Source organism: Amia ocellicauda, chromosome 18 (assembly GCF_036373705.1).
Source record: "Amia ocellicauda isolate fAmiCal2 chromosome 18, fAmiCal2.hap1, whole genome shotgun sequence".
In the NCBI taxonomy this organism is placed as follows: domain Eukaryota; kingdom Metazoa; phylum Chordata; class Actinopteri; order Amiiformes; family Amiidae; genus Amia; species Amia ocellicauda.
Genome location: NC_089867.1, coordinates 16979133 through 17007051, shown reverse-complemented (window position 1 = coordinate 17007051; position 27919 = coordinate 16979133). Strand labels below are relative to the sequence as shown.

The window sequence follows — 27919 nt, the reverse complement described above, 5'->3', positions numbered from 1 at the left end:
GGTGTCTAGAAGAAGGAGAAAAAAAGATGAATCATAATATATAATGCTCTATAATATAGAAATAATCAACAATCAAAGAAAGTGTAATTTGTTTAACAAAAATGTATGACAAGGGAGATCAAAGAGATCCGTGGACAGGCGTCATTGTTCTTGGGATTTCTTGGCGCTGTTTTTGGCAGGCGTGTTGGCAGAGATCAGGTAACCGATGACAGCCTCTACAGCAGTAAGCAGTTTATAGTTGTATCTGTAGATGAAAGCATGTCTGCTGCTAATTAGAACACAGATATGCAGGGAGGGCGGGACCCGTATTTCTGTTCTCTCTGAGGCAGATCTGTTCACTAGTGTGGCTGTGCGCCATACTGTAAATTGACCTAATTTTCTTTTTATATCCTTGTCTCCCTATAGTGCAGAGGCACATTAAGCCACAGACAACATTGCATATCTGTGCAAACCTGTTTTCTCTCATGGAATTGGTTTCATACCAGCTGCTATGTTGTTTTTATTATTATTATTTATTTATTTTTCATTTTCTCGACGTTATAGTTAAAATAGTTTTTCATGGTTTCTTCATATTAGTATTATTGTTTTTTTTATTGTTATTATGTACGACATAAATGCACTAATCTTTCCAAATTCAGAATTCGGATAAATTACACTATCTAGGTTTTTATCTGCATAATTAACTCATACCTCTCCTCTTCAATTAAACATCAGACACTTTTTCGTCATCTTTTTTTGCTCAGCTGTGCTGTTGTTCAGCTGACGTGTGGAAACTCTTCACTTATTTAAGAGGGTACTCTTTTAACTGACATGCCTCTAGACAATTAATGACAAAACATGCTTTTCAACACCACACCCCCTCCAAATGATCCTATTCTTGTAAGTGCAGCATGCTCACGGCTTAGCACAGCCTGCGTACAGAGAATTAAAACAATTTTTTTTAAACAAATCCAAAACATTTCGTCGTACTTCCCATCTCTCCTCTTGCCAAGCGACTCCTTTTCCTTTGCCAGATGAGCAGATGCTGGAGAGCCAGCCGCCCATTTGCAGCATGGGGAGGTTTGGAGACAGATGGTTTGATGGGGAAGCTAAGGCCCAAGGACTCATCTCGTGGGGATTGCTCTCTACCTGGCTCCAGGGAGATGAACCAGGGAAGCAGCCAAGTGAAGGACAACTGCGTGTCTCGGGCATCTCGGCAAGATCACGATGGATGACAAATTAATTGATCCTACGCAAAGAATAAAGGGGGATTGTGACACAATCTGGAGAGCCTTAGAATCCTATTCAGTTGCACGGCGGACCTCATGTAACCGCCCTGCACTGCTCACAACCACACTCAAGTCCTGAGAGCCCACCACTGGGTCCATACAGCCCAGTCCGAGTTGTCAGGAGAAAGACTGTATGAGTGAATGTGTGTGTTTGAATTTTATTTTATTTTATGGATTCCCTGCACACGAGAGAAATTCATATAAGACCTTCAAACGCTAACAGATTATAGGGGATGACCTAAAGGCTTGACAGATCCTTGTGGCTTTGGGTTTTGAAGAAGTTGAAAAAGAAAAAAAACTGCAACAAAATAAATAAATAAACTGAAAGAAAGGAGCCTGTAGGCATTGGAAACCAGATGCTAGGGCTGGGAAAGGTCAACACAGTGGAAGACATTTGTCAACTTCGAGAACAGCACACGGGCCATCTCTCCAGACACTTTTCAGACATGGTGGGGTGAGAAGGACCGTCACATCCTTTGCCATGCACAGACAATGTGCGTGTAACTTAATAAGATGCAGAGTTGGGCAGGCCTGTAGGGGAGGAGGCTGTATTTATCTACATAACTATCTGTATATCTATATATATGGTTATGTATGTGTGTGTATGTATGTATATATATTTATATATTATACATACTGCATATATTTATATGTCTATGTATATATGTTATTCATATACAGTACTATGCAAAAGTGTTAAGCAGGTTTTGAAAAAATTGTGTAAAGTAAGAATGCTTTCAAAAATAGACATGTTAATAGATTATATTTATCAATTAACTAAATGCAAAGTGAAGAAAAATCTACATCAAATGGTGTGACCACCCTTTCCCTTAAAAAAAGCATCAATTCTTCTAGGTATACTTGCACACAGGAACTCGGCAGGTAGGTTGGCCCAAACATCTTGGAGAACTAAGCACAGTTCTTCTGTGGATTTAGGCAGCCTCAGTTGCTTCTCTATCTTCATGTAATCTCAGACAGACTCGATGTTGAGATCAGGGCTCTGTGGGGGCCAAACCATCACTTCCAGGACTCCTTGTTCTTCTTTACGAAAAAGATAGTTCTTAATGACTTTCGCTGTATGTTTGGGGTCATTGTCATGCTGCAGAATAAATTTGGGGCCAATCAGATGCCTCCCTGATGGTATTGCATGATGGAGAAGTATCTGCCTGTACTTCTCAGCATTGAGGAGACCATTCATTCTGACCAAATCCCCAACTCCATTTACAGAAATGCAGCCCCAAACCTGCAAGGAACCTCCACCATGCTTCACTGTTGCCTGCAGACACTCATTCGTGTACCGCTCTCCAGCCCTTCGGTGAACAAACTGCCTTCTGCTACAGCCAGATATTTTGACTCATCAGTCCAGAGCACCTCCTGCCATTTTTCTGCACCCCAGTTCCTGTGTTTTCATGCATAGTTGAGTCGCTTGGCCTTGTTGCCACGTCAGAGGTATGGCTTTTTGGCCGCAAGTCTTCCATGAAGGCCACTTCTGACCAGACTTCTCCGGGCAGTAGATGGGTGTACCAGGGTCCCACTGTTTTCTGCCAATTCTGAGCTGATGGCACTGCTGGACATCTTCCGATTGTGAAGGGAAGTAAACATGATGTGTCTTTCATCTGCTGCAGTACGTTTCCTTGGCCGACCACTGCGTCTACGGTCCTCAACGTTGTCCGTTTCTTTGTGCTTCTTCAAAAGAGCTTGGACAGCACATCTGGAAACCGCTGTCTGCCTTGAAATTTATTCATCCTACACAGCTGTTTCTGTTACAGTTAATGATTGTGTTTCAACCTACAAATCCCTGACTTTGTGCAAGTGTACCTAGAAGAATTGATGCAAGGCTAAGTTTGGTCACACCATTTTTCTTCTGTTCACTCACTTTGCATTTAGTAAATTGATAAATATAATATTTGTTGAAAGCATTATTACTTTACAGTATTTTTTCACACCTGCCTTCAACTTTTGCACAGTACTATATGTATGTATTTTAAATAATTCCTTGGCCAGAAATGTCCCCGTAAGAGCTGAAACATCTAGTCTATTCCACTGTTTTTTAATAACTCCTTCTGTAGCAGGAGAGAGGATCATTGTGGGCCTGTGAATTCTGTCCACGTCATGTGACCATGTCCATGTGTTTATTACACTGAAATTCAATTGTTTCCCTTGTCGGCTACAGCAGGAGGAACATATTATTGTTCCTCAGGCCCCTTGGTGCGTTAATGTTACCTGCGCTCCACCAACCCCCCTCACAGTGTGCGCAGGGAGGCAGTGCGATGTGCGTTGTACACGTTAAAAAATTATATAATGAATACATATATATTTTAAAAATTCAGGCATTCAAAAAGACTGAAACGTTTTAATCCAAAATTGTAATGAATATGAGGATTCCGCCAAAGATTGATGTATGTATTAAAAAATTAATACATTTTAGAAATGCCACGAGACAAAAATTTGAATAATTTCACACCTCATGAATTCTAGTATATTTATGCATATATCTTAATATTTTGTGACCAGATGTATACATTCCCATGTAGTTTATAAGCTGGTTGTTTTGTGGAAAGCCACGATCTCTGTACCGTAGAGCGCAGCACAGTTTCCAGCGGGTGGCTGTGCCAGAGCCTCGTGACTTGGCCGTCTCAAAGAAGCCCAGAGCAGGGAACTGACCTCCCACAAGGCATCAGGGGAAACTCCACATGGCGTCCCAGCGGGGGCCGTGAGGGAGATGCAGTGTGGACAGGAGCTGGCACCAGGCTTTGCAAGTGTATTATTGTTGATCAAATAGGATTGGGCACTCCAGTATGTCCTCTGTGATTCATTGAAACCCTCCATCTCCTCCTCCTCCTCTTCTCCCCTACATCCCTGTTTGCTGAGCTCTGTGTGTGTGGCGTCGTCACTGACAGTGCATCACTACTCAGGCTGTGTGCATGCCCTGGCTTTGTCCTGTCACCAGACCGATCCCTTCATGGATACGCTTGCCCCTGCAACATGGGTCCTGTCTTGAGATGGTCTTGTTCTGTCTTGCCTTGCGTCCTTGTTTGTTTGCTTGTTAACTAAATTCCTTCAAACTCTAATCCCTCTTTGTTATTTTACTTTATCCCTCCCTGTTTTTTCTCCTCTTAAATGAGATCAACTCTTGGTATAAAATCCTCTGACTACCGTAGAGCTGTGGAAGAGTGTTCTCCAGACAGCCATTAATGTTTGATGTATTTGTAGTCAAACTAAAACAGCACCCAAAGGGATTCTTCATTCTGTATGCTAATAGGGTTTTTATCTTTTTTTTTATTCTTTTTTTTTTCTTTGGGGGGGTGACATGAAGACAAAAAAACCTCTCCCCTGGAGCCAGAGAGCCTCAGCCCTCTGAATGTAATAACTCCTAAATAAAAGGCCAATAAATTGAAGTAGACAGCAGATGCTTCATGCAGTCAAGGTATAAATTATAGATAATTTTACACCCTTTTTGTGCTTGGTGCGGCGTGTTTTTATCTGTGTGTCCTCTTGTTCCTCCCTCTTCCCAGTCCTCACTGTGGGCTCTGAGTCCCTGTCTGTGCCTGTCCTCCGTGTCCTTCCTCTTCCTGGTGCCTTCATTCTTCCCTGCTTTCCCAGAATGACCAGCTTTATGTGAGGAATGCTTGGATTAAGTGGGATAGGCAGTCCTCCTGTTTTCAGTATTTTTTCAGGAATTGATTATGATGCATGGTAAAGGCCTCTGAGCTCCCAAGCAAAGATGCCATTTGCATTGTAATGTGCAGTCGAGGTAAACAAGAAACTGGGCATCCAGACCCTTCACACACTTCCACCACTGTGGATCTATAGGTTGATTTCATGACATATATCTAGAGGTTTAAAGCTGTTTTTTATGTATGTCTTTTATTGCAGCTCTTCATGATTTTTTCTCCTGCTGTACTTCATTAATTTCACTAAACACAAGCAAAAAACAATCTGACAGCATCATCCCAAAAACTTTGTAATTAAAACTTTAATTGGGCGACAGGCAGAGATGATCTCAAAGGGAGGCTTTACCTGGGAGTATATATATTCTCCAGCCCTAGCCTCTTTGAGGGAAGACAGATGTCAAACTGTTTGTCAGTTGGCTTCTTCTTCAAATACATGGAATACTTAACACCAAGATGATGAGTTATTTAATCCATCTGGGTTTTTTTTCTTTTCTTTTTTTGTGTGCAGTTTTTCTGTATAAAACATCTTGACAGACCTGGTTAAACAATATTTTGACAGACCTTAACAACACAGCATTACCTCCACAAATCCAAAACACTGTTGATAAAGGATTTGAAAGTGAGGCTCAGGTTTTCTTATGCTGGAGAATTACTGAGTGTCTAGATGACAAACCTGTTTGTTCAAGCTGCAGGTAATTCTCTTTAGCATTGAGGACTTTATCCCAGCAGTGAAAATCCATTTAACTGAAATGCTGGCCGTCCAGATTATTTTTGTGTCGAATCCCAATACAATTCCAGTTTTATATATATATATATATATATATATATATATATATATATATATATATATATATATTAGTTTAAAACTTAAAAAAATAAAAAACACCATTCCCTATAATATTTCAGCAGGCTGTGGTGTAGATGCCAGTGTGCTGCTGCTGTAATTTTCCAATGGCAATCTTATTGAGAGCCCTGGGGTTTTGTAGGCTGATTTGTCTGCACTAAGGGTAAAAAAAAACACATTTTTCATGAAAGGATATGCAAACTGCCTCAATTACAACATGCAGCAAGATATAGTTCAGGTGTAAGACATTGAAAATGTAGAGAGATTGCTGCAATGTAAAGTGCCCCCCAACCCCCCCAACATGCTCACACACACACACACACACACACACACAAACAATTTCTCTCACTCAATAAATGTTCTGGAAATGCTTCTCTGGAGAAAATCATTTTGGGATCCTGTCATCTTTATAGTCAAACAAGAAAAAATAAGAGGGACGAAGCTTATCCTGCTGCAGCAGCCCGGCGCTGGCGCTGTGCCCTGGGGAATGGCTTCACTCCCCCTCTCAGTGGCCACACCAGTGTAAAACTCTTCACAGGCCAGGTGTTGCCAGGCTGGAGCTGGTGCAACAAAAAGGGACGATGTGAAAATTACCTTCATAAAACTAGGCAGAAGCCCAAACTTGCCTGATGCCCTCCTGTACCAGTTCCTTCTTGTGTCTTTTTTCTCTCCTAAGTATGGAAATCGATTAGTGTGACAAAATGTGTAGAGGCAGAAATATTCTCAACTAGAGCACCAGACTCTTCCATTCCAGGGATTCGCTGAGACATGCAGGGCTTCATCGTAAATCTTTATTTTTGTTGTATTATTAGGGTTTGTGTGTGTGTGTGTGTAGAGGGGGGGTTATGTATATACTGTAGGATTTTGGGATTCTCCTGGTAAAGATGAGAATACGCCATAGTTTGTTCTCGAATGCCCAGCACCCTTCCAGAACTCTGCACACATCTTCGCAGACTGGGGCCATTTAAGCCCTCAGCTAGACCAAACCTCAATTAGACTGACATGCACAATTGTGGTGCCTTAACCTATGTCACACTCGGTCACACATGATCGTTACAATACACACATTTGGTCATGTATGATTTATTTTTCCTCTCTACATGCGAGTACTTTCCTGCTCCTCTTACTTTTGACTTGCAACAGCTGGGTTCTCAGAATTCTGTCGGTGTTCCTGAAAAAATGGGATAGTCCCCTAGGCCACAGCGCATTTATTCTGTATCTAGGCAGCTTTGCATCAATAAACAAGTGTTTCTTGTCACGCTTTCTGGGCTGGTGCTCTTAGCCTTGGTGGAAAAGGCAGTAAAGGTGATAGGATGACGGCAGACTCTTTGCAAGGTTTGGCAGGAAAGGACAGCCAACCCGTGGTGTGTGGGCCGAAGCTCCAGCCTACAGTACAGTTGGCAGTGATTGGCACCTCGTCCTTCGATTCGACTCCAAAGCAGAGCGTGCAAGCGGGCGCGAGTAAGAGTCTGCAGCAGATGGTATTCTTTGGAGGGCTGCGGTTTTATACATAATATACGCACATATGTCATTTTATGTTCTCAAACTCTGAAAGTTTTTGTTTTTTTTTTAAGCTCAACTTATCATGTATTCTGCTTTAACCCGTGGTTAAAGAAATCACACAGCTTTCCTGTGTGCTAGCAGGCAGGCAGGCACACATTAAAGCCCACAGTTTCACTGGATCACCTTGGCTATTAAAGAGCTCAATCAGGACAAGAACAGTACTAACTCTGGTGTGCTAGGCCTGCTGCTGCTGATTGGCATCACAGCTTCAGTAACAGTACACCTAATAGGAGGCAGGTGGAAACACTGCAGTGCATTTCAAAAGAGCTTTCTACTCTTAGAATGTTTTATTTATTTTTTCTTTCTAATGCAGAACTGTCTCTCTGCACCTCAGAACAAAGAGGCCAGGTCACTTAATTCATCCAACAGTGGCACTACGATGCTAAACGGTGACGTCAGGTGGCCGGTTCGAGTCAGTTCTGTTCCTCATGTGTGGATTCAGTCCCAGACTCAAAGCAAAATGTATACGTTGGCCGTGTTTCACCTGTTCTGAATCCTTACTTCTCTTTCAAAACAAAGCCTGTCTCAACCAAGCAGGGGATGTTTTATAGTATTGGGATAATTTATTGAGGAGGAGAAAGTTTATGCAATATTAACGGCATCCTGTGCTCTTCTTCTGCTGAGCACCCACGGTGGTTGTGTCTAATCCCCGAATAATTACTGTAATGACACAGCCCGAGGGCAGCTTCTGGGAAAGCCAGCACTCAGATAACGGCCTCTACAGTTCTTCTGTGAAGGCCATTCGGAGAGAGGGAGAACACGCAGCCATCAAAAGTGTCTTATTCACTAGGAACTGGGATCAAAGTCCAACCGCAACACACTCACTCGAGCCAGAGATTCAGATTTGAAGTTTCCTTTAATGAAATCGGGGCTTGCATAGCTTTACTGTTTTCTGTTTGAGATCACTTTGAAGGCACATAAATTATGCAGGTGAGAACATTCACCTAAAGCTAATCCCTAAATCATTCTGAGGAGGGGGGTTATTAATTTGCCATTGTTTTTCCATTTTAGAGGAATAATTGTATTATTATTATTATTCAGTGGAAATCTTGATTGAACCTCAGCCCTCAAATGACCCCTGACCTCTGCTGCACGCTTCTGGTCTTGTGTTGTCTTTCGCTGGCTCAGGGGGCGCTCTGTAACGTAACAAGCTGACGTCCCACACGGCTGCTCTACCTCTTAATGAAGTTTAAGTGGAGCAGCCCTTTAAAAAAAAAAAGAAAAGAAAACGGACCTATGCAGTCAAGTTCATATTTCATATCTGTCTCTGTCTGCTCAGGAGCCGGGTTTTTGAATTATTAATCAGAGCCGTCTTTACTGATTTATTTTATTTATTTATTTATTTATTTATTTATTTATTTGTGTGTGTGTGTATGTGTGTGTGTGTGTGTATGTATTTTCCCGTTCCACCAAGAGTAGCTCGGAGCCGGCTTGCGCGGAGTACTTCACAGCGAGATGTAAACCGCTACATTTAAAGCGAGGGGTGGGCGGAAGACGTATCTATTAGTCAGAGATGTTTACAGGGAGGCTCTGCTCTGTCTTTGGCGCATTCTTGGCATGCTTCAGTGGGCTGGTGCTCAAGTCTCCTGTGGCTTTGTGATCTTGCAATAAGCTTTTTATTACACAGGGGTCAGCTGAGCCTCGCATGCTAACAATCAGGTCACGGACGGGGATAAAACCACCCTCTCTTCCCCTCTGTGTAGTGCAGAAAGGTACACTGCCTTGATGCACACGCACACACTGACAAATACACAAAACAAAGATGAAAAAGAATACTCAAAGTGCACTGTAAAAACCCTGGCACTGTATAGCACCATAACGTGATCTTGTTCATGCACCAGCTATCCCCAGCTTTTTGAGTCTCCTTCCAGCTGGCTGCTGAAACCCCCCATCCCCCTCCAATACCCGTCCCCTTCCCTCCCGCAACACCCACCCGCCCAATACGCCCCAGCCCCTCTTCCCTTGTGATCTGACCCTCCCTTCTCCTGTCCCGAGCAGACCTCAGTGTCCCCAGCCCCTGCCAGAAGAAGACCTGTGAGTTCGGCGCGGTGTGCGTGGTACGGAACCTGGAGCCGGTGTGCGAGTGCCCAGACGCCTGCCCCCAGCTGCAGGACCTGGTGTGCGGAAACAACGACCACACCTACGGCAGCCAGTGCGAGATGAAGGCCATGGGCTGCGTCTTACAGCGTGAGATCAAGATCAAGCACAAGGGGCCCTGCAGTGAGTACCAGAGTCCCACCGCCGACCCCGCATCCTCGTTCTGATCCACCGCTGCTATGATTGCTCTTCGGATCCAGCCAGACCGCACACTTACCACAGGTCGTCTGCTTTGCAAGAGGAGCATTTACTGTGCTTTACCACACTAGACTATGATAGCAAGGAAATAATTTCCCTGAAGTAAAAGCTGAAAATGGCTTTTTGATGCTCCCCTTGTGACCGTTTATTGTTGTAAATATTCATGATAATGTCACACACATTACCACAATATATATATATTTTTTCCCTCAGCAGGTTTTTTTTGTTTTTGTTTTATTTTTGCTTCCACTGTACTCCTCCCTATGGCTCTCCCATGCCTGCACTCAATAATGCATTGCTATCGGGGCACTGAGACACAACAGCCTAGCCAGGCCAGTCCTGCACAATCTTCAGCTGGATTGAGTTTGTATACTCCCAGATACGATACAGTACAGTACAGCAAATCACTTCCCTTCTTGGATCTAAAGACCCACACAGGGCCTAGTGTGCCAGCAGTCTCTGTGTTAGTGGAGGGATTTTCTTTTTCTTTCATTCCTACCTGATACGGTTCCACTAGTTCATGCTCTGCGTTCGGTCCGCTGTTTTGTAGAGGCGGCACATGTACAATTGCTGCCATTGTGGTGAAAGATTATGCAGCTGCAGGATCAGTGCATTGTAAACCTCCCCTCTTGTCTGATTTATTTATTTATTTATTTATCTATCTATCTTATTTATTTATTTTAATGTGTGTTACTCCTAAAGCTGAGAAGCAAGATAGCACTTGAGGGGCTTATTCTAATTCACTCACTGCTGTGCGTCCAATACTTCATTGCCTATCAGAGATGTTGCAGTCTGAGGACATTATCTCAGCCTGCAGAAAAAACGAAAAAAAAAAACCATCAGCCTTTACTCACTGCACTCCCATCTACTCTGTTGGAAAATAAATGTTTATGTAAATTATACAACCTCATTGCTGGTCACATTTAATGTCAGCACACTGACTGCAACATAATGAGGCAAGCCAGTATTTTAATGCATGTTTAACCTCCAGGGGTGTGAGGCGTGCCGTGAGAAGGGGAGGGTGGGGGTGTGCCTCTGCATTTCCAGATATTTTGACAGCAGACACCCCCCCCACTCCCAAGTTTTGCAGTGTCTGTGTTTTACTTTCTGTGAGCTTCCAATGGAGCTGTTAGAAATCCAAGAGTTGAGCGCCATAGGGCTCCTTTACAAGGGGGACCTGGGGATAACCGCACATGGCCGAGGACAAAATTGCATCCCACACCGTCAAGCCCTTGTGGCTCCCAACGCAATCAGCAATTCCAGTAGGCTGGAAAACGGCACGCAAATTAGATCGAAATGCACAATAAACCAGTTTTGAATCCCCAAAGTCGATATGGTGCATTCAAGAGAAAGTGCCTGAGCATAGTAAACTCAATTTAAGGAAAGCAAAAACAAAAAACAATCACAGAGACACCAGCCCACATCTCCTGAGAGCCTGGATGTAATAAATAGTATTTATTTAAAACCTGCGGCAGCATATTGGTAATATGGTGCTTTTGGTGCCATTCACTTCGCACAGGGACTTGCGTCCACAGAACACATCAATAAGTGCAGCCGGCTTATCCCCAGTACAAGGACTTGGTGTTGTCTTGCTATGTACAGTGGCTGCTCTCCCCACCAGAGAGACCTTTCATTAAACCCTCTGTAGCCATTATCAGCAGCCGTGGAAATGAGAGAGTTGTGTAGAGGAATGAATATGAAATCAGTCTGTGTGGTTTATATATATATATATATATATACGTTTTTTCTTCACTTGAGAAAAAAATGTTAATAAAAGTGGTTATCTTTACTGCTCAGGTGGCTGCTCACACTGACACAAAGACATTTCTTTATTGTTTTTTTAATAATGTTATGAAATAATAAAAATGGTGGATGACCTTGTCTCACTGTAGAGGTACTTGAGCTCTGAAGAATCTTTCCTGTTGTCAAAAGCTATATATATATATATATATATATACACACACACACACACACACACACGTACATATTCACAAACGTGTACGTATAGAGAGTAGAGGAAAGGAGGAGAGAAAACCGGGAAATTGCTCTCACAGGTGTTGGGAATGATAGTTAGAAATATAGGTCACACACATGCACACACTCTACAGAGAGAGAGAATGGGGGAGAGAGAGAGAGAGAAAGAGAGAGAGAGAGAGCACCATTTGGAATCATCCTAGCAACCGAATTTAAAGCACTGAAAGAAGAAAAAAAAATGAAGGGAAATCTGTCTAAGCCTCCTATGGATTGTACTTTCCAAGTGAGAAAAAATGAACTTTCCAGTTCTCTATCAGATATGATTGAGTATGTGCTCCGGGGGCCTCTGAGCAATGAAGCAGCTGTGTCAAATTGGGGGTGGCTTTTAAATCAAGTGATTATTGTACTGCCGCCACCGCTGCTCCGGCAGTCTTTCAACTCTGTGCGGCTGTTGTCAGTGGTGTGGCACCAAGCCGGAGCTTCAAATCTTGGGAAGATGCCGTCGGGGTGAATGAACAAAGGATGGGAACACGCCTTTATTACACCTGTACAATGGCCTGGGTTCCGTAATTTGGCCAGTATTGCGTTACAGACCTTCAATACACAATACCATACCATGTTACCATGTGGAAAAGGACAACCTTGGGCAGTATTGGAATTGTTTAGATCTATTTTCATACTTGTGCTCCGTATTATCTATTGCATGTATTTAGTACCGTATATCCCCATAGCCTCAAAACTCTGCTTTGAATTTGCAGTGTCAGATTACGAATCCCCCACGACTGGGAGACGCTAAGGAAAGTGTGCGATTTTAATTAAAAAATTGGTGGAGGAGCTCAATTGTGATAAGTTACCCGTGTTTTTGTGCTGAACAGTCTCCCAGTGTCTGGCCTTCTTTGTTTCCTTCTGAAATTATTGCTTTTACCTGCAAGCACATCTTCAGTCTAAAAGACGTAGAAGACAGATTGCACAGAGGTTGTTTTCTTTTTGTTTTTAGTTTTTTTCCTACATCTTCCAAAGTTTCATTTTGCAACAAGGCCGTTGGGGAGCACGTGAGAGCTCTTTGCCGCAGATCCCGTTGTTCACAGTATCTTGAGTTCTGCATCTCGCCTGATTTCCCACGCTGCTTTAACAGTGAAGGGAGATAAAGAGCCCGTCTTATCGGCTTTCTCACTGATAAAAGGCGACACGCCATTCTGCCGGCACGAGAATCATTTCACCTCGGCTCCGTCGCGGTTTGGAAAGTGCGCGCTGTGAGGACTCCCTCTGACTCCTCTGCCCTGGAGTGGCACTGTGAGAATTTCCAAACTCCGCACGAGAAGGGTAACTGATTAGGCAGGAGGAATTCATTAATCTGTAAGCAGTTCACAATATGAGCGAGTATGCTTCCCCACCCCTGTGTGACTAGGTGAGCACAAAGGGTTCGAATTATATCCACTTCTCTATCAGTCTCTGCAGCTGCCGCACAAGTCTTCTGTCTGTCTTCTATGGGTGGTCTGTGGATTCCTTCATTATTGCGCTCTAGTATACCAGGGGAAAACCATAGTGAAGTGCAGTAAACCAAAGAGCTCAAACACTGAGATGTGTAATACTGTCCACTACAGACTCCCATGGTAAAGCCCAACACAGACATAGTGTGGCCATGGTTAAAGCCAGGGGCCAGCTGACAAACCGTGGGGCAAATAGACTGCTGTACACTCTCAATAAGGGCTTAGCTCGCTGACCTCCCCTCTACTAACTTCTCCCCCAGAGACCTGCAGCAGTTGCCAGTTTGGCGCCATCTGCGACACCGAGACTGGCAGATGCGTGTGCCCGACGGAGTGCGTGGACTCCCACCAGCCGGTGTGCGGCTCGGACGGTACCACCTACAGCAACGAGTGTGAGCTGAACGTGCGGGCCTGCACCCAGCAGCAGGACCTCAAGGTGGCGTCCCAGGGAGAGTGCAGTGAGTATCTGCCCAGGCCGGGGCGCTCTTCATTCCAGGAAGACACACAGAGGTCAACAAGAGCACAATCAATAAATAGACTGGTGCTATATTCACAGCATGACGGGTTGTACTGTTACATAAAACAGTACAGTTCATGTTTGAATTTTCTTTATTTTTAGAATTATCTTTTTATATATTTTTTTGATCATCCGTATATATTCCTCCCTAAATAAAGTACAATCTCATTAAATCCAGCTAAATGCAGTCAGGGTGAGGGTGAAATGTCTGCTGTGCCCTTGCTGACTCTTCTTCTGGTTCTGACACAGAGACTTGTGGGAATATGATTTGCACCTGGGGGTCCAAATGTGTGAAGGGCCAGTGTGAGTGCCCGCTGTGCCGGGCCGAGCCCTACACGCCTGTGTGCGGCACTGACAGCGTCACCTATGACAATGCCTGCGAGATGAAGACGGCCTCCTGCCTCCGCAAGAAAAAGATTGAAATTGCCAAGACCGGAAGCTGCGAAGAAGGTATGATGTTAAAACCGTACTTCACCGCCTGTTTTCACGCAGTTGCAGTAGGGATTACTGTAAAACTTCAATAAAGTGTCCCCTGACATATTTTCAATGTTTTCCAGCAGACCATGTGCGTATCTGGAGACAGGTTAATATTGACCTGGCAATTATTAGAGGTTTTACAGTAACCATTGTTGGTTGGTTGGTTGAAATACCTTAAACCAGCTTGTTACATTTTCCCATCTCATAATAGCCTGGAGTTTTTCTCAAGTTTCCAGTCAAGGGTTCCAGTCAAGGGGAAAACGGCATCAATGGTACAGTGTTTTTAGCACCCGGTTGCAGGTCCTTAGAACTGTGACTGAGGTGTAGAGCGGTGTGTCAACCCAATCCAGTTCAGTGCATGAACCATAAAAAAACCCTACAAAGAAAATGTATGTTTGCAAGAAACATCCTGACCGGCTACCAAATGAACCCAAGAGATACAGAGTGAAAGCATATCTGGTTGAAATATTTTTGTAATGAAAATATGGTTTATTAGTTCTTCTTCAAATAATCTTTTTTTTTTTTACCCATACATTTACTAAAAAATATTGTCTCAGGCGGTTTAATTAGTAGCTCATCCTTGTAAATACCAGCTCAGCAGATGCCTGTAAAATGCTATCAGCACAAGAGAAAAACGGCTGCCGTATTTCACTTCTGTTTTGCTCTCAAAGCTACATAGGGGAGCTTGAAAATGACATTTATAGCCCTCCTACTGTTGCACTCAGTCACAGGAACATGCCTATTTGACTCACAGAGAGAAGTGTCACTGAGCAGGTTTTACTGGGCGAGAGTGTGTTTGTGGTGGGGGGGGTGAAGTGTGTGTGAGACAGCATATAAAATGACCTTTTGTGATTGTAAACAAAACTTTATCGTCCGCTTAGCTGGCTTCTGATAATGAGGACAGATGGCTGATCTTTGGCAAAAAATAAAAAATGGAATGAAAAAATGCACAATTATACTTTCATCCTAGTACAAAATACGATTATATAAACACGACTCCTTGGGATTTAGGAGACATGAATCGATTGTCTCTGCCTGGCTTGTGTTTCACAGCTTCAACTGCAGGGCTTAAAATGACCTAATTTGTTTACGCTGTGTCGGCCCGGCGGTGGGGGGTAGTGGTGCCGTACCTCTCAGCTTCATCAGTACTGGTGCAGGAGGATCGTATGTATGTATGTTAGTCTTTAACAAAGCCACTCTCTTGGTCAGAAAGTTTAAATGCCAATTATTGAATGTGTTCCTTTTAAATTAAAAATAATAATAATAATAATAATAATAATAATAATAATAATAATAATAATCATTGTAACAGATACAATAGGTGCCCTGCACTTGCGGTGCTAGGCCACCCAATAATCCGAGAATATAAAGTCTTGTGACTGCGATTTGTAAGCAATCCAGGGTCAGGTCTCTTCAAGTGCAGAAGCCATCATTCGGCCAATTTTATATTCTGCTGTTCCGCAGGACTGTCCTGAGGGAGATTCTGGGTTTGTCAGACCCTTGTTTTGTTCCCAGGCAAAAAAAAACAAAAAAAAAACAACAAACAAAAAACAGCACATTTGTAATTTTTTCCACCTAGTGTGCCCCAAAAACATTTATTTAAGCTCTTGCTGTTAGGAGGGCTGTAGGGATAAATATAGTCTGTTTGTTTGTTTGTTTATTTATTTTACAAACCAATGGGGCTATGTTTCTTAACCATGCGATCCACCTACATGAGCGTGAGTATTCGCGTCTGTGGGACACAGAGCTGGCTGTGTGGGGCCTGCCACCAGGATGTAGCATTCCTCACTTGCTCTGCTGAGGCCGTATTGTTTCTTACCCCCAGAATCAACACTTTTTTGTCTTTTTTGTTTTATTTTATACATTTTTGTCTTTGACTGTGGACTTCACTTCATCAGGGCTGCACCAACCCATTCTCCGTTAAGGCTGCACCACGCCGCGCGGTCAGCAGCCACACAAGGAACAAGCCAGAGCTTAAGAGGGGGGTCATAATAATACAAGTGTCCTCCTTTTTCTTTCATTAGGATATTTCTGAGATGTTAAATAGCACGGTGGCATAGCAATGGAATATCAGTGGAAACGAGGCTGTGCAAACCTCACACAGGCTGTCCCTGGGTCACATTTCCCTCCATTGTTACCATCTCCCTACTCATTTAACTTCAAATACATTTTTCAGAGGTTAGAGGGAGAGCGAGGGAGAGAAAGTAAGAGCGCCCAGGCAATTCATTTTTCAGTTTGCTTATACAGAATTTAAAAACCATATTCATTAGTCACAAGGATAAATGGGCCTTTTTTTGGTGAGGTTTTTTTTTTTTTTTTTTTTTTTTACTCTTTTATTTAGCAGTAATGAAAAATGACAGTGTTCCAATTGGTGGCCGTATGGGGGAATTTATCACCTGTTTAATTTCACACTTGGGTAGTCTGAACTCCAAGTTCTTTGTAGACAATGACAAAGCACTTTGCACTGGCACTGTATCACCTGTAGGGGCAGCCTGCTTAATTGAATGCCCGATTAGTAAATAGGAGCTCTGTGTGCGGAAATATTACACAGCACAACAATAACCACCAGAACAACAACTACAACATCCCCTGTAATTTGTGCAATGCATAGGTGTGGTCAAGGTGAGTGGAGATGCATTTGTAAAGACTGGATAGAAGTGGCTTTGCAATCAATCACCAAACTGTGTTGCTAAAACCAATGGGGTTTATTGTTTTATCGTCTGCAATTTTTCTTCCGTGCCCTGACAGTTTATTTGGTCTACATGGTATCACATCCTTCAAACTGGACATGTTGAGGATACAAAAAAAAGCAGAACACATACACTAAACCTGAACACGGCATTGGCACTGAGTGTTCAAAATGTCCCTGACAGCTGGTAAATAACGTGCTTGATTACTGAGGTGTTATAATTCCATTTTTTTAGATGTTTTTTTCCCCCTTTTTTTGTTTGTTTGTTAGTTTGGTTTTCTCATTGGGAAACTGGCAGTGCGGGGGGAGTGATAAAACACTTCAGGCACTATATGGCACATCTGTCAGCCTCCGTGCTATATGATGGACTCCTCATGAGGACTGTGAGAAAGCTTTTGAAGGCCTCCTCTTCGTCTTACGCCTTTTTTGTTTTTCTTGATGTCCTTGTATCAAAAAAAGTCACATTAATTTCCATGCGAGCGTGTGAGAGAGAGAGAGAGAGAGTGAGCGAGAAAGAGAGAGAGAGACAGGAGGCCCCCCTTGCAGTATACCGGGTGGTGTAGCTGTGTATTTTCAAAGGGCATCGAAGTTAGGAAACTGATTGAAAGGCACCTATACTTTGGTCCCATTTTTCTTCAGGGCCTGCGCTGAATATGGATTGAAATAACTCAATCCTACCACATCGTTTATCTTTCACTCAGTTTGCACAAACTCGCTTTGATAGCTGCAGCCAGAGCCGTTACTGACTAACTGAGGTTTATAATGAATCCTTCTGGGGGGGTGTATGGATTGGCAAGCAATAGGAGTCCTCAGTTAACAGCTTAGTGGTACTAGAGATGACCATTACAGGTCTAAATAAGATGCTTGATTTATTCATTTTTCCGCTCTGGTGGTATTGATTCCAGCGCCGCTGATGTTGAATGGAACGTTCTACATGTCAGGACGAGACGTTGTGCAGTCTGCTCTGGGGGCCTTGAGTTTGGGAAAAGCAAAAGTGATCTTCACTGGGAATTCACTGTACACAGTTGTGAAAAAAACAGTCAGTGATTTTGAGATTGTGCTTTAAAAAAAATTATAATAATAGCCTAGAGGAAAAATATCACAAGTGACATACAGGTTTTGTTTGAAAGGAACGAAGGCCTGGTGCATGCCTGTGTGTGTCTTTTAGTTTTTTTTATTTTATTGGTGAGGAGGATTGGTTCTTTCTCAAGAAATCTATATTTTAAAATTGGACAGCAATGAGTTGGTACTTAAAGCAAGAAATATGAGCTGTCGCTTGGCACGGATTATTAAAATGATGCATCTGCAGCTCAGGCTTTCCCTTTTTGTGAAAAATAGACTCTGGGCAATGGGGAGAGGCCTGCCACACAGCTGGGAGGTGCTGTGTTGTTATTTTGATGAGTGAACAGGCAGTGTCACTCTTACTGACACCTGCCTGTCACCACTGGCACTCTAGGTGTTCAGCAGAACAGCCCTGCGTTGTGTGCGATGGTCAGGTGACTGGAGCGCAGTATTGACCGTAGGAATAAGGAGATTGCCAAGCGGTGCAGGTGTGTGGTGCAGCAGACCAGTGCCCCCAATCAGGTTTAGAAGGAGCGCTGTTATTGCCCCAGTGTGGGTCCTACTTGTTCCATTTTGCTGGCATAGCGCATAACTTCTGAACGTCTGAGCAACTACAGGGACGTTCCTGGTGCCACCAAGACCAGAAAACCAGTACAAAGAAATGCGGCCTGTTGTGTATAGTACTACAACATGGATTTCATCTCTTCCTTGTGCTGCAGTGCATTTTCAGTTAAGATAGATAGATAGATAAACAGATAAATAAACACACAGATGAATAACCACAGTAAATTGCCTATTAGGCTACTGTACAGGATCCCCACCTCCACATGTGATCTGACCAGTCGCTGCATTTGTCTTGGTCTGTTGTATCCAGTCGGCTCACCCTCCCCTCACTGTCTGTCTTCCAGCGCTGATTGAAGCTGAGTTTGTCCGACTCAAGACACTACACTACTCCTAGTTTCTTTCTTTTTTTTGACCAAGAAAAACCAATTAATTTGACACTGATCTTCCTTCCACATTTAGCTGTAGTTTAGCTGCCTGGACCCAGTCCCTCCAAAGGCAGTATAGATCCGTGCATCCTAGTCAGTGACTTTCGCTGCATCCTGTGCGCTGCAATTAATGTTGTCTTTGTATCAGAAAATCAATGTCCATGAAGCGCCGTCAGATTGATTCCAACTTCAGACTCTTTAATATCTCTGTTAACGCTTGTTTCAGAAATGAATTGAAATAAAAGTTCCCCAGCCGTGACTCTGCCAGGTTATGCTTAATTTATTTTGGCAAATCCCTGGTTCCCCCCTCGCCTACTTCCTCCACGCTCACACGTTAGTTCATTCTTTTTTCCAGCGGTAGAAAGACGTGCTGCTTTTCATCCATTTATTTAATCGCAAGCAAAGATGTTCTGATCTCCCACGCTGACGAGACACTTTGGGAAAAACTTCGTGGCCTGCTTCTCAGCCTATCTGGTTAAAGATTGCTGCGGGGGGGAAGCACCATGAATGTTTTATTGTTCTTTTATTTACATATACATTTTTAATATCGGAGTAGCTGTGGGTGCTGGTGTACCCCTCCCTTCACGTTCTCCTCGATTATTGGAATCCAGTATTTTTATTTCCTCTGGTAATTTTCATTACTGGTGATTTATTTTTTCTCTCCCCCCTCGAGGAGACTCATTGTTTTGTACAGATCTGTTGACAAGGCAGGGAGCTCTGTTTTAATTAGCAATTATGAGATGACATACATAGCTGCAGCAGGGGTCCCTGGCAATAAAGACGCAACTTTGAACCTGAACAAATTGCCCTGTGGCAACTGCAAAGACAAATCCACTCGCTGTGTTCATGAACGCCTGGTTTAGGGGTCTGTCTTTTCTTTGTATCCATCCACCTTCCTACCTAATTGAACTAGTGTCTGCCTATCTACTTGTCTATCTACGCTTCATCATTTCCAATCTGGTTCTTGATCTGTGTTTCCCCCGATGTCTGACAGATCTTTAATCAAACACACTACCTCATGCAGCTTTGCACCTTCCTGCCCTCCCACGGCACAGCACTGGCAGCCCCCCCTACCCCGTCTCTGCTGATCAATAGAAGTCTACAGAGGGGAGGTGTTTGAAACCTTCGGCACACATTCCCCGAGACGGGTGGAAACAAGTACTTCCTCTCCATCTAGTCGCCTCCAGCAAGGGAAGGCTATTTGTCATGGAGCCGAACAAGGCTGTCCCCTATCATAACCAGTTTGCCTGCCACCTGCACATACCAAGTGTGTGTGTCCGTGTACCAGCAAATGTTGTTTTTGGTTTAATTTTTGCATTTTTTTAACCTTATTGTTATTTCTTGGTTTTAATTTCCTGCCTCCACAAGCTGGCCCTACCCATAATCTCTCCTTGATATATATATATATATATATATATATATATATATATATATATATATATATATATATAGTATGTTTGCATTTAATTTTTTCCCTCTTAGAAAGCCAATCAAAAGTGGCACTTGCATTTCCAAACACATGCTTCATACTGAGGCTGCTTCTTCCCTGACACCTTGCGCGTCTCTGGCTGCCTCTGCCACACTTTCTGTGTGCTTGACTGAATGCAATTCTTGCCTGAGGATTTATTTTTATTTTTTATTGACTGTTTCTTTTGTTTGTTTGTTTATGTCTGTCTTTGTGTGTGTCGTCCAGAGTGTGGCTCAGGGGGCTCGGGCTCGGGGGAGGATAGCACGTGTGAGCAGGAGCGCTGCAAGAAGTTTGGAGGCTCCTGGGACGAGGACACCGAGGACGACCGCTGCATTTGCGATTTCACGTGTGAGAGTGTGCCGCGCAGCCAGGTGAGCACCAGAGTTTTATAAAGGGATATTTGCCAATAATAAATAAATAAATTTGTTGGTCTGTCTTGTCCTTCGCTGTCCAGTGGGTGCTTCCCTCTCATTGGCGCTCCCATCTATCTCCTTCCGCCCCCTCTGCAGGTCTGCGGGTCAGACGGCCTGACGTACAGCAACGAGTGTGAACTGAAGAAGGCGCGCTGCGAGAGACAGCAGCACGTCCACATCCAGAGCCAGGGCACCTGCGAGGGTGAGTGCTCGAACCCTGAGCCCATGCCGCCGAAACACACAGGGCGTGGTTACATTTGTCTCTGGAGGAGTAGCAAATTACTGGACAGGTGGATGAGCGGATGATTGAATGAAAAGGCTTTGACACTCTCACAATTCAGACTCTTTTTTTGCACACAACCCTAATTCTCTACAGGAGTATCGGGATAGATGCAACATTGCCAGATTCTTAGGACCCGAATCTGGGATGTGTGGAATGGCTTGTGGGTAGCCCCAGAGTTGAAGGAGTGCTGAGGAGTTCTTCAGTACATGTCATGCAGCTCTGGCAGACTGACACTGAGATTCCCAGAGCTTTTAATTCCTCTTGTTTCCCAAGTTTCTCGAAGGGATTGTAAAATGGGAAATGTACAGTTAGCAAAGGAGAAATGGAATGAATATTTTTCTATCAATTTATTAAACATAGCTTGGAGCAAATCTTTCACTGGAGAGAGAGAGGGTGGGGTTGGGGGTCCCTGTGAAAGCCAGCCTATTAGTGAGCAGCCTGTTTGTTTCAGTCCTGGTGTCAGTCTAGCAGATGACCACTTTTAAGCTGGTCTGAAGCCTGTGTTGAAGCTCAGGTGTGTGTTTCAGTCCAAGGAACTTAGACTAGATGAGTTAAAATAACTCAGAGGTATATATACTTTAAGTTTCACTGCCGGGTATGTGGTCTGGCATCAGGGTGATGTCACATATCCAGTGGATTCCAAATGAGCTCGGCACCAAAATCCCCATCGGGGTGTGTTGTTCTTCATAAGATGAGCGAAATTTCAGACGCCAATGCAGACAAAAGTTAGGCTGCATAACAGGATGTCGTGACAGGCCCCTGTCAGAGGAAACAAAATGAAGTGAAATCTTATTGTTCGATGCATATAAATATCATTATAACTTGCCCAAGGCTGTGTGTGTGTGTTCCCCAGCAGGTGCGTCTGTTCTTGCAAAGAAGAGACACTGCTGGATTGACTAAGGCTCGGATTTAATCAAACCCGCAGCCCACTCTCGGATTGCAAATTGCCTAGTGCTGCATGTACAGTTGACACTTTGATCATTCCACACACATGTGCCTGGAGTCCTGCCTGACACGCATATCAAAGAAGCGAGATCATATTTTTTTACGCTTATTTCTGACATAAAAAGGAACACTTTGCTGGGGAGGTTAACAGGAAGCTCAAATTTAAAAGTAACATCCCATCACTCCTTGCTGCCTCACCTTCTACAAACAGACCGAAAGTAAACTTGGAGAGAGGCTGGCGGTGAGGAGGTAGCATGCTGTGTCAGAAAGAGCAACGGGGGCATAACGCAGGACGTGGCATCGGAAGAAATGTATCCAGCACAGTGTGGCCGGCCCTAGCATAGATGGGGCAGGAGGAGCAGGACGTAAGCATGGGGGTTAATGAGCTGCATCTAAACCCCATGTTTGTGTGCTTTGAAGTGCTGAAGGACGCACACCAGGCATCACCGTTAAAGACTGGTCCAAAATTGCCATGTCGCTCACGCTGCAGTCGGTGTACAGAGGACGTCCTGCTGTCCGGGTTAGCATTCTGAACTCTGCATCCTGCAACAAACTGGCCCCCGCCGGAGAAATGCTAATCGCTGCGCTTGCAGGCACCACTCGCATGGCAGACAGCTGCTGCCTCTGAGAGCGCTCCTGGAGAGAGTGGCTGAACCAGGCACGGTTTGCTCCAGGAGAGCGGCGGCAAAAAGGGTTGGGTTCAGTCGAGACTGCGCTTGCAAGATGCGAGTAGGTTTTGTAGATGTGCCACCCCTGGGGAGGGACAGAAATGCTCCTGGTGACAACCCCACCCTCTGATCAAAACACCAGCCTTGATTTCGGGTTAAGAGCTCGCCGTTTATTCTTCTTGTGATTGGGAATGGTTGTCATAGAAACATGCGTTCTGAAGGCTTCCCACAGTAACTTTGCACTGACATTCAGCTGCGACTGATTTTCCCCTCGCTGCGACTGTGCCTTCGCTTTGCCATCGTTTCATTACAATTATCCTGGCTTCCTGTGCCTTTACATGGTTTCCCATCACTTCCCTGTGCTTTACTGAACTCTGTAGTGCTTTTGCCATGACATCATAGCGATATCTCAAATGGTGGCTAACAGGTAGAGCGGTTGCAGGCTACTGTTGGGAGTCTTAGTATGGGTAATGTGTTTATTAAACCAAACTGTTTGTGTGAATTAATAATCTCTCTCTGTCTCTCTCTCTCCTCATCCTACAACCTCTCTATCCCTACTCTCCTCCCCTCTTTCCCTCTCCAACTCTCTCCTCCACACAATCCTCTTACGCTCACCCACTTTTCTCTCACCCTCTCACTCTCCCCTCACTCTTTCACCCTCACCCCCCCCTCTCCTCTGTGTCTCTCTCCAGCCGTTGCCGTTTCCAGCCCCCCCACAGCGGTGACCCAGCACTGCAGCCAAACGGTTTATGGCTGTTGCCTTGACAACTCCACCACTGCCCTTGGAGTGGGCCTGGCAGGCTGCCCCAGTGAGTCCCGGCCCTCCATGCATCCTGCAGATGGGTTCCCCCCCCCTGCAGTGTGCTGCTGACTTTATTTTCCTTACATTACCGGCCCACTGTGTTTACCTGCGCTGCCCTCCTCCGTCACTGTCACCACACACAAACCCAGGGACAAGACTGATTAGAGGCGATCAGTCAAAATGTTCTGAGCAATTAGTTGAACGTAGAAGGAAATGTGCATGTATTTATATGTTTCACCTTTTAAGCTGTAGTTCCTGGTTTATTTTATTATTAGCAGTAGTGGTAGTAGTAATGGTATTATTATTATTATTATCATTATTTATTTTCTTTTTCTTTATTTTTTGTTTTCGCTTCCAGGATTTTTGGTGTTTTGTTGCCGAGGCACATCTAATTACAGAGCCTGTTGATCTCGGTGAATCACAGGGATGCTTTTCAGCTCCTGTCAGGGTTTCAGGGGGACAACATGGCATAAAAACTAATAATACCATAAAATTGAGAGGCAGCCCCTTGAGGAGACTAGAAGAAAGAAACGATGCATGGAGGACAGACATTTTTCTGGTCTCTGTAGATTTAGGTGACTGACGAAGGGGGATTCAATTATTTATTTTATGTCATGTATAACCCTTTGTATGGAATATACTGCTTGTACGTTACATGATGTTCTGCATCAATTATATATTTGATAGTAGTTTTTACTTATGCAAAAAAGATTTGTCCGACTGTCCTGCCCAGGTCCTGCCCAGTCCCACCCACTCCTGCCCATTTCCACCTAGTCTGGCCCAGCCCAGCGCAGTGCCTTAACGAGGACCCTCCTCCTGTCCCCCTGTGCAGGTACCTGTCTGTGTAACTCCTATGGCTCCTACGGCGGCTCCTGTGACCCCACCAGCGGCCAGTGCTCCTGCAAGCCCGGGGTCGGAGGTCAGAAGTGCGACCGCTGCGAGCCCGGCTTCTGGAACTTCCGCGGCATCGTCACGGAGAAGAAGAGCGGCTGCACACGTACGCACTCCTCGCCAGTCCCCCTCTCCTTCCATCATCCTGTTCTTCCCTGCTCCCTTTTTTGTGTCTTAGGCCCTGTGTTTGCTTTGTGATAAGCGACTGAGGATGGGGGTGACCTACAATAGGCTGCACCTTGTTGCTGGGCCTGTTTCGTGGTTCCCTCTGTATTGCATTAGAGACGATTCAGTTGTCTATCTGTTTGTTAAATTGGTTTATTGACCTTAATTAAATAAATGACAGTCAAGTCTCACATTCAGTCAGGGAGCAGGGTTGCCCTGCCGCGGAAATAACAAATTTGAAGGAGTAGGAGTACGAGGAAGAACAAGAAGAAGAGGCCTGTCAGGAAGTAGCTTCAACTCTAGTTACATTGAGAGTGATTATCCCACTGGTGCTTTTTGTGTTAGTGTAAAATAAGCCACTGGACACCTGGGGTCAGCATCGCAGCTCTGCTTCCCTGATCTAAAGTGCATGTCTCTCTCCTCCTTCCTCGTGTGTGAGTAGCTCAGAGCGCTGGCCCTAAACCTGTCACAGTGCACAGTCCAAAGGCAACCCGAAACTGGACCAGATTATACAGTGTATATACACTCACCTAAAGGATTATTAGGAACACCTGTTCAATTTCTCATTAATCCAATTATCTAACCAACCAATCACATGGCAGTTGCTTCAATGCATTTAGGGGTGTGGTCCTGGTCAAGACAATCTCCTGAACTCCAAACTGAATGTCTGAATGGGAAAGAAAGGTGATTTAAGCAATTTTGAGCGTGGCATGGTTGTTGGTGCCAGACGGGCCGGTCTCAGTATTTCACAATCTGCTCAGTTACTGGGATTTTCACGCACAACCATTTCTAGGGTTTACAAAGAATGGTGTGAAAAGGGAAAAACATCCAGTATGCGGCAGTCCTGTGGGCGAAAATGCCTTGTTGATGCTAGAGGTCAGAGGAGAATGGGCCGACTGATTCAAGCTGATAGAAGAGCAACTTTGACTGAAATAACCACTCGTTACAACCGAGGTATGCAGCAAAGCATTTGTGAAGCCACAACACGTACAACCTTGAGGCAGATGGGCTACAACAGCAGAAGACCCCACCGGGTACCACTCATCTCCACTACAAATAGGAAAAAGAGGCTACAATTTGCACAAGCTCACCAAAATTGGACAGTTGAAGACTGGAAAAATGTTGCCTGGTCTGATGAGTCTCGATTTCTGTTGAGACATTCAGATGGTAGAGTCAGAATTTGGCGTAAACAGAATGAGAACATGGATCCATCATGCCTTGTTACCACTGTGCAGGCTGGTGGTGGTGGTGTAATGGTGTGGGGGATGTTTTCTTGGCACACTTTAGGCCCCTTAGTGCCAATTGGGCATCGTTTAAATGCCACGGCCTACCTGAGCATTGTTTCTGACCATGTCCATCCCTTTATGACCACCATGTACCCATCCTCTGATGGCTACTTCCAGCAGGATAATGCACCATGTCACAAAGGTCCAATCATTTCAAATTGGTTTCTTGAACATGACAATGAGTTCACTGTACTAAACTGGCCCCCACAGTCACCAGATCTCAACCCAATAGAGCATCTTTGGGATGTGGTGGAACGGGAGCTTCGTGCCCTGGATGTGCATCCCACAAATCTCCATCAACTGCAAGATGCTATCCTATCAATATGGGCCAACATTTCTAAAGAATGCTTTCAGCACCTTGTTGAATCAATGCCACGTAGAATTAAGGCAGTTCTGAAGGTGAAAGGGGGTCAAACACAGTATTAGTATGGTGTTCCTAATAATCCTTTAGGTGAGTGTATATGGATGTTTTCCGTGTTACAAACAATGGTGTCAGTTTTGAGTATTCTGACATGATTTTTATTTGCTTTTATAGGTAGCAAAATAAGGTTAAACTCGTTTTTATTTAAATTAATACTTTGATTAATAATTTAAAATTAATACAACGCTATATTCGCTTAAATCAGTGGTTTTATAGTGTTTTGTTCTTGATTTGAATAGGAGCGCTCATTGCAATGCTTAAGATTGTCACTTGTTACATTTTAGTCAAAGTGTTTAGTCAAAAACATGGATACATTGTTTATCTTAAAACAAAATTGTGCATCCCAGAAAAATCCAGTCTAAACCTCAGTTTGTTTCACACTGGCCATTGCAATTGCACTGATAAGTTTATAATGGTAGACCTATTTTGTATTTTTGTTAGTAATGATTTGCCTGTTGGGAATGCATGGTGCACTGATTGCCTATGTACAATTAGCAAAATAAAAGCAATATAATCTGTGATTAAACTGCAGTTCTAAGATTATATAATGTGGTGTGTCTAAGCATAATTCCAAGTGTCTGGGTGAGCCTTTCCTAAACAAATGTGAAGAACCACTGCTCCAGAGGATCGTTGCCTGGCTTGTCTAACCCAGATCCACCTGCTGTAATGTGGCAAACGCTTAGATTCTTGCTCCCAGGCTTTGTCTGCATCCTGTGATATTGGTGTTGCTCGTCTACTCTCTTGATTTTCCTCAAATGAGCTGCATTAAATGGCAGCCAAACAAAAGCTAAAGCCCCATCTTTATTTTCAAATGATGTAAAATAATAATAATAATAATAATAATAATAATAATAAGCCGGTTGAGACGTAGTTCAGTTGAATCACAGTGGTTTTGGCAAGGTTCCTGTCTCCCCACTGGCAGGGGCAAATTACCATTTCACATTTTGGACAATAATAACGACAACAAGAGCAATGAGAAAAAGACCTTCCTCTTTCATTTTCAGCAGGATGTGATATGTTTCCCGCAGCCACCTCCTCCTCCTGCCGCTGTCCGCCCCGCCACAATCATGCAGTCCCTACCAGCACTTAGAATGTATTTATTCCAAGCGTGCTGGAAGTAGCAAACAAAGTTCAGCTGACATTGTGGGTATTGGGGTTGATGTGATGACAGGCTGCCTATGGACCGCAACCCTGGTCCTGAACCCCATTAGTGTTCATTTTTTGTTTTTGTATTTGTGACTTCATTGCACCCATCAGTGAGCACAAGCCAGTGGCGTTAACAAGCTGCCGTGGTGTCCTCCTCACCGTGGTGCTCCTGTCCCCCCTCTCCCCTGTGCAGCCTGTAACTGCGACGCGGCGGGCTCCGTGCGAGACGACTGCGAGCAGATGACCGGTCTGTGTTCCTGCAAGACAGGCGTGACCGGCATGAAGTGCAACCTGTGTGCCGACGGCAGCCAGATGGGCCTGAGCGGCTGTGACAATGGTAAGCAACTCCACACACCACCACAGTGTCACCCTTTACCAGGCTGTGATTTCCATCCCCTCACGTTGTGCCCTGTCCTGTCCACCCCCCCACCATCACCTTCCAACAGGTCCAGCTCCCCAGACCTCCTGTGCAGCTGTCAAGTGCAAGTTCGGGGCCTCCTGCGTCGTGGTGAACGGCCTGGCGTCATGCGAGTGCCCCCCTCCTGATTGTGACGAGAAGAACAGGACCAAGGTACGGCCGCCGTCCAACTCG

The 27919-nt window shown here is 44.3% G+C and overlaps 1 protein-coding gene across 3 annotated transcripts in view; it reads left to right on the top strand.

Moving 5' to 3' along the window:
• The window catches only part of agrn (agrin), a 203931-nt gene that overhangs the window by 138924 nt on the left and 37088 nt on the right, over positions 1–27919 (top strand). For all 3 annotated transcript variants that reach the window (XM_066691166.1, XM_066691167.1, XM_066691168.1), the window contains 9 exons: positions 9348–9569; positions 13369–13563; positions 13872–14072; positions 20533–20678; positions 20817–20922; positions 23309–23425; positions 24251–24415; positions 27521–27664; positions 27774–27898. In XM_066691166.1, the coding sequence (XP_066547263.1) occupies positions 9348–9569; positions 13369–13563; positions 13872–14072; positions 20533–20678; positions 20817–20922; positions 23309–23425; positions 24251–24415; positions 27521–27664; positions 27774–27898 (1421 nt within the window). The remainder of the gene's footprint in view (positions 1–9347; positions 9570–13368; positions 13564–13871; positions 14073–20532; positions 20679–20816; positions 20923–23308; positions 23426–24250; positions 24416–27520; positions 27665–27773; positions 27899–27919) is intronic.